This window comes from Rhamphochromis longiceps, linkage group LG5, assembly GCF_057381845.1.
Source record: "Rhamphochromis longiceps isolate RC_006_pf linkage group LG5, R_longiceps_female_GT1.1, whole genome shotgun sequence".
Lineage (NCBI taxonomy): Eukaryota > Metazoa > Chordata > Actinopteri > Cichliformes > Cichlidae > Rhamphochromis > Rhamphochromis longiceps.
In genome coordinates, this window is record NC_140561.1 from 7,140,009 (window position 1) to 7,151,351 (window position 11,343).

The 11,343-nt window shown below is 44.2% G+C and overlaps 1 protein-coding gene across 1 annotated transcript; it reads left to right on the forward strand.

The window, feature by feature from the left end:
• Positions 1–769: 769 nt before the first annotated feature.
• LOC146669121 (uncharacterized) lies at positions 770–9,317 on the forward strand. The gene is made up of 3 exons (XM_085405575.1): positions 770–947; positions 3,487–4,663; positions 6,859–9,317. The coding sequence occupies exons 1-3, from the start codon at positions 809–811 to the stop codon at positions 7,025–7,027; spliced, it is 1,485 nt and encodes a 494-aa protein (XP_085261701.1). The 5' UTR covers positions 770–808; the 3' UTR covers positions 7,028–9,317.
• Positions 9,318–11,343: the final 2,026 nt, after the last annotated feature.

Genomic DNA, 11,343 nt, shown 5'->3' on the forward strand with positions numbered 1-11,343 from the left:
TAGCGACTATGTTATTCAGGTTGGCTGGAAATCAGAAGCACAGGCAACATTTCCACTGGATTAGTTACCAAACTGGTAACAACCCTTCTAAATCTTCTAAATAGTGTTTTATTTTTAACACTGAAAAATTAAAAAGAAACTTCTAATATCGGGCTCTTTCTTCCTTTTGCTCTGGACCAACGTGTGTGAAGGGGATAGTCAAGTTTACCTAAAAAGATTCATAGGTGGAGTAAATCACGGTCACGTGATTCAGAGCACTGTTGCCCCACAACTGGAAGATTTGAATCTTCTGGTAGGCTGGAGCCTCTGAGTGTTGAGTCTGCAGGTTCTTCTGGTTCCTGCACAGGTTTCATCCAGCTGTCCACATGCATGTTTGTTCCATCCATCTATCCATGTTATGGGTGGATGTTGTGCTATTTGATATAAACAGATGCTCTGTGTGCCTCCCTGATTTTCTCGCTTCACGGAACTTAGACAACTGGGTAGCAGTGCTTCCACGGCAGCTTTATCTCTAGCAGTAACTGCAGGTTGTTCTGATGGCCCAGGTTAATCTTGACCTCTTATCAGTGTGTCCGTCACCCCCACTTCCACCTCCTTCCCCGCACATCTGCTGGCTACGGTGCATCCTGTTAAAACAGCATAGCTTCCCCTCTAACAACACATGGTAGTCAGAATTTATTGAGCGGCAGCCAATCAGCGCGTTCCTTTTTGGGCGAGCCTCCGCGGCGCTGGTCCAATCAAAGGCGCGGAAAGGGACCCGTGCCTCCGAGTTGTGCAGCGATGCCGTCACGTGACGCTGGGAAAAGAAATGCCAACATGGACCCGTGGCAAAGACAGGACGCGAGTGCGCGACGACAATAACACGACGGAGACGAGAAATAAAGGCGAAACACGGAGAGTCGTGGACTGCGCCACCTCCGCGAACACTCTCCCCGCTCTGAAGCACGGTAGGTCGAAGCAGCCGCCGGGATCGCGCCGCTCGACTCCTCCGGAAAGACCGAGGAGTATAAATAGAGCAGTTTTTATGACCCAGGCGAACTTGAGGCTCGTGGATGTCTGAGTGGGCACAGTTGTACTGCCATGCTGTCGGAGGAGCGCTCGCTCGTTTCTCAGGCAGTCGCGCCGTGGATTTTCCATCTTTTCTCTCTCGGTGATCCGACGCTCGCGCTCTCTGGCGTGTTTGTGGGCGCGTCTGTGCGGCCCTTGTTTACCCTGCGCAAGCGGCCGTGCTCTGCGCGAGCAGCGAGGCCCTGCTGCCACATGTGCCCTCTGACAGCACCCACAAACAGCCTTTACATAAGCACACGGGGTTATTGTGATCAGGACGCTGGCTTTAAACATAAGGGCTGCGGACATGTGAGGAGATGTAAACGCACTCCCGGGGACCCTCCATCGGATTAAATCTGAGTCCCGATGCGTTTTGGGGTCCCAGCACTTGTTGCATAACTCTAGACAGGGTTGCTGTTTCTTACACTGTTTAGCGTTCACATCAGGCTTTTTCTGTGTTTCAGCACCAACACTGCGATGGACGTGAGAGGTCAAATGCACTGCAGCTTAGGAAATGACTTTAAAAAATAAAAGCTGCAAAAGCACACAAAATAAAAGCCAGCCTGTGGTTACAGGGCACCTGTGGTGTAGCGTTAAAGAAGAGGCCTCAGTCCATGTGAACCCTGGTTTGACAGCAGACACACTGCCAGAATTCTTTCATAGGGGTCGCCATAAAAATATTGGGGTGGCACACCAAAAATATGATTTCCAATTTTATTATGCTGTTGTCAAACATAGGTTACTTGAAAAATATGGGGGAAAAAGAGAAGAATTCTATGCCTAGTTAGAAAATAGGTACATATGAAAATCAAATAAGAGGGTGGCGTCCTCTCTCTTGTGCTCACGTTTATTAGAATTACCAACATAGGACAGTCTTGTAATGGGAAGCCACTACCAGCAAAATTTGAGGGGGTGGCCAGTGCCCCCCCAGCACCCCCATTGGTGGCACCCCTGGTAGCCCGCCCTTTTGCTTCTAGCTGTTGGATCTCCAGACATGTGCATCTCCAAGGCGACAGAGTGGAGCCACAGGTTTATTGTGGTTTATTATTGGCATGCTTGTAAACAAATAAATATAACTAAAATGCAACATGTAGCCTTACATGGATTATTCTAAGCAGTATAAACAGACATGTTTGTTAGTCACTAAAATAACTGGGCAGGAAATAGCCCGGTGACAATAAAAATGTTTTAGTTGTATCATAAGCTGCTGTGGTTAGATGAGTTATCCTCACACAGGAACAGGATTTCCAGTGTGTGGCATTCATTGAGTAAATAAAACGCTTTTATGAGCAATCAACTGTCTGAAAATTTGGTATTGATACTTAGTAATACTGTAAATGTACAGCAGCGCCTCTATTTAAAGGGCCGCCTCAACCCAAATGACTAACACCCCCCACCCCCACCCCTCACCCCCTGGGGTTCCCACGTTCTCACTCGAGTGGATAGTTGAAAGGTGGTAACCTTGCTGAAGTACAATGACAGTCAGATTTGTTGTGCCCTGATGCTGTAGCAGCGTGCTGCACGGGCCCTTTGTCAGAGTCCACGTTTAGTACCTGACTTGTTTAACGTTATATTAGAGCTCAAAGTATTTATTTATCCAAGTGAGGACCAGAGACTTACACTAACTGGGAGTAGACTCTGCATTGCACCACCAAGGAATTCTCACACTCCTGCTCATACATTCTTACTTTTCTCTTCACAGAAGCAGGAAATAAACTGCCCAGAAAGTATGCATGTACCAGCGGGAGAGCACCCAATCATGTTTAACCTTGTTTGCGTGCAGCAGCAAATCATTCAGCTCATCCCCAGGACATTTGTTAAAAAAGTATAAAGTCATGAAATATCACCACAGAGATTTTTCAAGACTCTTATATGTCTAAAAACTGCTAATAAGATAGATCGGTAAACTCCAACAGTGTATTGGTTCGGGGGGGGGGGGGGCTTAGACCCAGCTGTCCGCAGGGGTCCTAATATGCTGCTATGCATGAAAAGTTTTGCAACAGTGTGACTGAGAGGATGCCATGCACTCATCTGCCAAAACTTGTTATATGTATGGACATCCAGTATTAAAAGAGAAATTTTAAATGATGCCATTACCCCAACTACCCTGCATATGTTTTTCTAGATATTATCGATATTGGACCACCTGGTACGTTTATACAGATATGTGTGTGATTCAGCGCATCATTAGAGTATTTGCTCATTTCTTTTTCTGTGTTCCAGTATTAGTTTTAACCCTCTGACATAATCAGAGTTTACAATATAACTTTGACTTGAATATTAAGGAGAAAAACTGAAGGAGAAAAATGTTTTTTGTTGCCAAATGCATCGACTATATTTATTTTGAAGTCAATAATCGAGTCATTGAGGTCCTCAGGCCCTCCTGCCTTTTTACTTTCTGCTGGGTAATAAAATCTGGTCTCACTGCTGCCTTTGCAGGTCTTTGTGTCTCCTCTTCTGGATCGAGTTTCCTCTACATCCCCTACATCTGCAGCGTTCGGACAGGATCAATGGTGTCTCTCAGCAGCAGAATGCTGAGTTTGGAAAATGACCTGTTCAGGGACAGCAGCAGCCTCTTCTCCCTTGACCTCGGGGACGGAGACCGCAGCCAGGGGGGCAGTTCGGCCTCCTGCAACAGCCCAGAAGCCAGGGAAGTGGAGGTTCTGCACAGCTCCAGCCCAGGAGAGGATGAGGAAGATGAAGAAGAGGAGGAGGATGAGGATGGAGAAAAGCGTCTCCATATTTTCTTGGGAGAATTGGGAGAAGGGGAAGCTGCCAGTCAGGAGCCTAAGCTGCCTGAATTCTCATTCCACCCCTGTTCCCCGTTTTCCCCAACCTTGGAGGACATCGAAGAGTTTTTGAGGGAAAAGATGGAAATAGTCAAAGATGGGATGGTTGTTCCAAAGGAGGAGGCCTCCCCTCAACCATGCAGCTCCGCTGACCCTCCACCTGCCTCGGCTCTCCCGGTTGCTTCCTCAGAGACTATCAATGATCCAAAGACTGATGCCTCCCAATGCACGTCTAGCTCAGATGCCACTCAAGGCGGGAAAAATAGCCCCATTCCAGCTGACCCTTCTTCTTGTGCCCAAGTTAACCCCTCACCACCCACCTTGTCCCCACCGGTGCTCCTGGGTGCTCCTTTGGTGCTCCAACTCCAGCCTCTTCCGTTGGCCCAGGCCCAGAATCCAGCAGGCTCTCCTGCAGGGGCCCAAAGTGGGATTTTGCTCACCCATGTGGTCATGGGGCTTCAAGGTGCTACAGGACAAAATGTAACCCTGCTGGCTCCCCAGGTGCCCTCCACCCACACCACTCTGTTATCACTAAACAGTGGTGATAACAAGCCAACTGACCAGAAGTATGTAAAGATCGCCCCTCTGCCAATCACTATGAGGACTCTGGAGATCACAGGCTTGACTGGGGTCGGGGGCCATGGAGGCGGTGTGCTAAAAGCAATGGCTCCTCGGATGACGAGGGTGCCACCTACTGAAAGGGTCCACAAGTGCTCCCACCCAGGCTGTGGGAAGATGTACACCAAAAGCAGCCACCTGAAAGCTCACTTCCGCCGTCACACAGGAGAGAAACCCTACACGTGTAGCTGGCCCGAGTGTGGGTGGAGGTATGGAACATGATGCAGACTGTAGCAGGTTTAACAGTTAAGATGAGGTTTTAGGGGTTTTTCCCCATGATTGATTGTTGGCACTGATTAAGCAGATGGCCTGATCCAGCAAGACTAGTTAGAGCAACAGACCTTGCACAAACACGCCACGGTACGTTTATTACAATATGAGGAAACGGAAGAAGAATAAACAATTTCAGCTGCTCCTTTATTCACAAGGGTTTGTTATGCATCCACAGAATACTTTCATAGCAACAAAGAATTTCAGTTTCCATCTCGGTTATACTTTACGAGTTTAACAAAGCATCTTCCTGGTTAACAGCCCATTAAGCTTTGTGTCTAGAAGTGCTTTTTGTCTAGTGTTTTTTTCCCTTTGGCTCCAAAGGTTTGATGGTAATCAGCAGTCAATTGTCAAAGCTATTTTGTCAATTGACAATATTATGCACATAAATTAGCATAACTTTATATGAATACCTTCATGTAAAAACAGTTTACTTAAAAGATGTGTGAAGCTTCCAGTTCTGGGAAGTGAAGCCAGTATAGAGGTGGCTAAAACCTGCATTCCTTCTAACAGTCAGTAGGGGGCAGCACCTCTGGCTGCAAAATGAAGTCCGATTATATCGAAGCCCACAGTAAAATGACTCTTGATCTGTGGCCTTAGTAAATGTTTAGCTCATGAGTTTATGAGATTCAAGTATTCTTCAAAACAGCATGATGTTAGATTCTTTATATTATGTTCATCTTGACGTCTTGACGAAAAAATCTAAAAGGCTAGCAAAGACCTGCATGTAGTTTAGTAAAAATATAACAAATTTATTATGAACAATGAAACTATTTGAAATTTGGAATGCATCAAAATAATATGAATAACATAAATAATCAAATAGATATTGAGTATTTAATACCCAGCAGGTTGCTTCAGAAAGTGTCTCATGATATGATTATGCTCACCCAGCCTTCGGGATCTTATCTTCATGCTGATGTCGCCTGCTCTGCTGCACTTTTAAGCATTTTTACACTGGCTTATTTTGTCGAAGATAAAAACCGTTAACAAATATAGAACATCAACAAAATAGATGAACGTACCAAATGTGCATGAAACGTCAACAAGCATGCGCATGGTGAACGCAGTTGTAAGGTCACCATTCGGCGTTCAGTTAACTGTAAGATAGGGATCATACATACATTATTATGATATTGTGTGTTTTAGGGCGGGGCAAAGGTGGTTGAAAAGTACCTGTGAGGTGAGCTGAGATGTGATGGTGATCACCGATGAGACTGAGATGGTAGTTATTAAACATGAAACGTTGGTCTCCCCGGGTGGTCTCACTGATATGAAGAGAGAGGGGTGTTTGAGCCTGTGCTACAGTGTCTGCACAAGGCCTTCCTCAGCTGCTGAAGTGGTGCCTTAAATGATTGTTGAGGTAAAAAAATCAGATTTTTCCAGGGCTGTTAACGCACTGGAGTGCTTCATATTAATAAAGAATCATTTGTAACTGAGCGTGCGGAAACTGTTTCATATGATCATTTTCTCATTTTTATCTGCTAAATATTGATTTCAGCCTCTCAGTCTCCTGTTACCCATTGCCAGCTTATTCAGTCTTAATAAGGAACGGTGATTACGTTTGTGTCATTAAAGACTTTTAATGCCTTTTAGCTTTGAGGATTGATGTCAGGGACTTCCAAAGGGACTGAGACTTGTTTTAACTCCTTATCTAAGTTTGAAGCTCAGTGAAGATAATAGTCACTTCTTAGCTGTTCTACTCTCTCTGTTACAGGACTAAATGACAGACTGTGAGCAATTACAAGATAAATCCTTCTCTTTATGCCACAGTTCCCACTTTTATTCTGTGAATGCTAAACATGACCTGCAGGTTTTTTTTTTAAAAAAACTTACAAAAGCACAAAAACATTTGACCAATCAGCACGCTCGGCCCCAGAAGTTCCTGAACCTTTACTGTACCTCCCACACAGGAGATCTGCTGGCAGAAGTTCTACAAATATTTCATCTTTAACTGCAAAACATGAGAATGGATTTGATTCATATAATAAATCCAATATTAATTTGTGTAATCTTATCCATCATTGGGAGGAAGGGATTTGGTATGTCCCGATTAATGGATATGTTAGCTGGTGTGTCTCTAAACCTCCTTCAAGCTGTGGATAACACCACCCCTCTGTTCTTGTGTCTCCAGGTTCTCCCGCTCCGACGAACTGTCTCGTCACCGCCGCTCTCACTCGGGCGTCAAGCCTTACGAGTGCTCACTGTGTGAGAAGAAGTTTGCCCGCAGCGACCACCTCTCCAAACACACAAAGGTCCACCGCAGCTCCAGGCCCAGCAGGATTATCAGAGCCACCGTGTGATACCCTCAGCTGACCTGACCCCTGCCCAGCATCCACCCACCCACACCTGCCGTGCCTCCCTTGCCCAGCTTCGATTTGGGCAGCGCGGTGAGGGTCCGGGCCTCCTCAGGACTTTTGGTGCTTTACGAGCTGGACTTTCAGAAGAATCTCGGGAGTTGGCTGCCGTTTCACTTCAAAGTTTCTGTCCCGTCTCTTCCTCCCCTCTGTTTTACCTTCAGTGCTCCTTGTGAGCTGCTCATATTGTACCGAGCTAGCAGCCACCTCAGGAAAAAGTCAGCTCAAAGTGGATTTCCTGGCCTTTGCGCACTCATGCGTGGCAGAATGCAGAGCAGCAGACATTCTTATAAGGGCTCCTCTTGTAACCACTGCGTGCCCCACTGCTCCAGTTACCAAGCTGCCAGGTGCTGTGGGAAGTAGAGTGCTAACCAGTAATGGGAGCATCTGTAATTATAGAATCTTTTTTTTTCTACTTTTGCAATCGATTTGCTTCCTCAAAGGTAAACTTCAGGGTTCAAATGGTTCAGATGAAGCTTCCGTTGTTGCACTTATGTGTTCTAATCGTTAACGCGATACGCGCGAGAGAGTTCGGAAACCCGCTCCCAATTTCTGAATTCTTCTGAAAGTACTTTCAGAGGGATGCCGAGGCTCCTCACAGCAGAGATAGTTTAGTCGTATTGAACTGCTGGTGTCCCTGATAATTTGGCCAAGTTGAGCAAAACTCACTGTTTTCTGGACCACACCTCTGGCCTTGATCGCATTCATCCAGTCGTGATCCAAAATGCTTTGGACCTGTATGCCTTTTCTCAGTCCCAGTATGTCCTAATCTCTTTATCGATGCCTTTGTCCATTTCACAAAACCTCTGTTGAGCCTGCTGTTATCATATGACTGCTCTTATTTAACTGTGACTCTGAACACGGGGTTGCCAAACCTGAAATCCCTGTTCTGGCCCTCTGTGGGAGGATGAAAATGACACCTTCGTTTATACGGTTTATAAGCTCTTTGTTCTCTGGAAATCATTGTGCAGCCCATTGATGTGGCTTAAAAAACATACACGCGCGCGCACACACACACACACACACACACACACACACACACACACACACACACACACACACACACACACACACACACACACACACACACACACAAAGTAGTTATGGGCCTATAAGGTGCAACAGTGATGTGAAACTTTGCTCTTTTTTTAAATTTACAGTAGCACTTACTGTAAATGTTTATTTTTTTGGTTATAGCAGCAAGAAAAGCTAATAGTATGAATAGCTGGAAAGGCAGCTAACATCTATCCAATCATTTGTATTAGCATATTCAATATAATGTGTACTGAATATTAAGGACACAGATGACGTGTACAGCTTGTAGCCTTTATATAGATGTTTGTTTGTTTTGAAATCCAAGGATTTTCAATCAGCGCATTAAGCTATTCAGTGGTGTTCCTGGAGAGGTTTTCAGTCTGTTATGTGAGTTTGATTGTAGCGCGATCAGTCTGTGGAATGTCGGACTGATTATGCTCTGGGATTTGGAGTCCCGCTCTACCCGTTCACATAAACCATTAAGCTGAGTCTGCTGGTCTCAAGTGCACTTGTGCTAGTGAAAAGTGAGAAACAGTCAGAAAACACTCCTGCTCTTATGGCAGTTCCATAAAATGCACTGGAACAGCAAAATGCGAAAAAAAAATAGTGAAGCAATTTTTGTAAGGAAGGTTCAACTGCCCGTGGCGGTCGGTATTACCGTGTGTTATTAGATCTCAACATTGTGGTGCTTGTTAACCTACCGGTGCTTCACAAAATAGGCTGTAATTACAAGCGTAACACCTCACATAGCTGGATTATCTCTGTTGAACAGGCACTTATAACTACCGGCAGTCTTAACTTTAGCTGGAGCAACACTGGTGCTTATGGATAAGCGCAAAAATAGAGCACTTATTTACACAGCAATCGTTCTTATATCTGTGATTCTTAGCATTCTGGAAACCCTAGGTTTCATTCTTTCCAAGCAGCCATGCTCTGTAGCGTAGAAACAGACGGGCAGACGTGTTTATCTGTCTGAACCAGTGCTGTCTTTGTGTCTGAGCCTCCCCAGGCTGCTTCTACTGACCTACATCCAGACCTGTATTCCCTAATCATCATCATCCAATTCTCTCTCTCTCTGTGATGCCTGAGCACAGGCGATATTTTCTTTTTGTTTTGTTTTTGTTTGTTTGTTTTTTTTGAATACCAGAAATGCTATTTTCCTATTTGCAGAAATAAAATTAAAAAAAAGAAAAAAGAAAAACACTAATCCTTTTGCTATGTTGTTATTCTAGTAATGCTTGTTAGGCAGACATACAGTTGTGGTCAAAAGTTTACATACACTTGTAAAGAATATAATATAATGGCTCTACCGAGTGTCCCGTTATTTCTAAAACTCTGATTTTTCTCTGATAGAGTGATTGGAACAGATACTTCTTTGTCACAAAAAACATTCATGAAGTTTGGTTCTTTAATGACTTTATTATGGGTTAACAGAAAAAAGTGATCACATTTACTGGGTCAAAAATATACATACAGCAACATGAATTAGCAATTTTGGTGACTTACAAAGTTGTCAGTGAACTGAGCTTCATAGCATGGCCTCTTACCTTGTGAGTGATTATGAGTGACTACAGCTGCTGACTTCTCTTAGGCCAGTTAAATAGGGCTCATTGGATACAAACGCCCACAAACGCTACAATGGGAAAGTCAAAGGAGCTCAGCATGGATCTGAAAAAGCAAATTATTAACTTGAACAAGTCAGGAAAGTCACTTGGGGCCATTTCAAAGCAGCTGCATGTCCCAAGAGCAACAGTGCAAACAATTGTTTGTAAGTATAAAGTGCATGGCACTGTTTCGTCACTGCCAAGATCAGGAAGAAAACACAAGCTATCACCTGCTGCTGAGAGAAAATTGGTCAGGAGGGTGAAGAGTCAACCAAGAATCACCAAAAAGCAGATCTGCCAAGAATTAGAAGCTGCTGGAACACAGGTGTTATTGTCCACAGTCATACGTGTTTTGCATCTCCATGGACTGAGAGGCTGCCGTGCAAGAAGGAAGCCCTAGCTCCAAAAGCAGCACCTTAAGGTTCGACTGAAGTTTGCTGCTGATCACATGGACAAAGATAAGACCTTCTGGTGGAAAGTTCTGTGGTCAGACAAAACAAAAATTGAGCTTTTTGGCCACAATGCCCAGCGATATGTTTGGAGGAGAAAAGGTGAGGCCTTTGACCCCAAGAACACCATGCCTACAGCCAAGCATGGTGGTGGGAGTATTATGCTGTGGGGCTGTTTTGCTGCCAATGGAACTGGTGATTTACAGAGAGTAAATGGGATAATGAAGAAGGAGGATTACCTTCACATTCTTCAACATAACCTAAAATCATCAGCACGAAGGTTGGGTCTTGGGCACAGTTGGGTGTTCCAACAGGACAATGATCCCAAACACACATCAAAAGTGGTAAAGGAATGGCTAAGTCAGGCTAGAATAAGGGTTTTAGAATGGCCTTCCCAAAGTCCTGACTTAAACCCCATTGAAAACATGTGGACAATGCTGTTCTTCAGCATTGTCCACATGTTTTCAAGTCCATGTCAGAAAGCTATCAAATTTAACTGAACTGCACCAATTCTGTGAAGAGGAGTGGTCAAAGATTCAACCAGAAGCTTGTGGATGGCTACCAAAAGCGCCTAATTGAAGTGAAAATGGCTAAGGGACATGTAACCAAATATTAGCACTGCTGTATGTATATTTTTGACCCAGCAGATGTGATCACTTTTTTCTGTTAACCCATAATAAAGTCATAAAAGAACCAAACTTCATGAATGTTTTTTGTGACAAAGAAGTATCTGTTCCAATCACTCTATCAGAGAAAAATCAGAGTTTTAGAAATAACGGGACACTCGGTAGAGCCATTATATTATATTCTTTACAAGTGTATGTAAACTTTTGACCACAACTGTAGATCAACATTTGCTACGAGGTTTACAGTGACAATGTACCAGCATGTGAGAAAATAACAAGTATAGAAATGGTGTGAAAGTATTTTTATTCACACTCAGTCTTTTTATAACAAGCTTATAGTGTGAAATATCTGTGTACAGTGTACAGTACAGAAACCAGAAATCTTGAGTACTGTTCTTAGTGATAGTTTCGAATGCACTGTGGGAAACAAAGGTATCTTAAAAAAGCTAAGGGGCTATTTGGAGCTGTCTTCTTGGGGTTTTTGTTTTTGGGTCCCAGCTTACATGAATAGTCTGATATATCTATTTACTGGCACTAAATGAGACTTT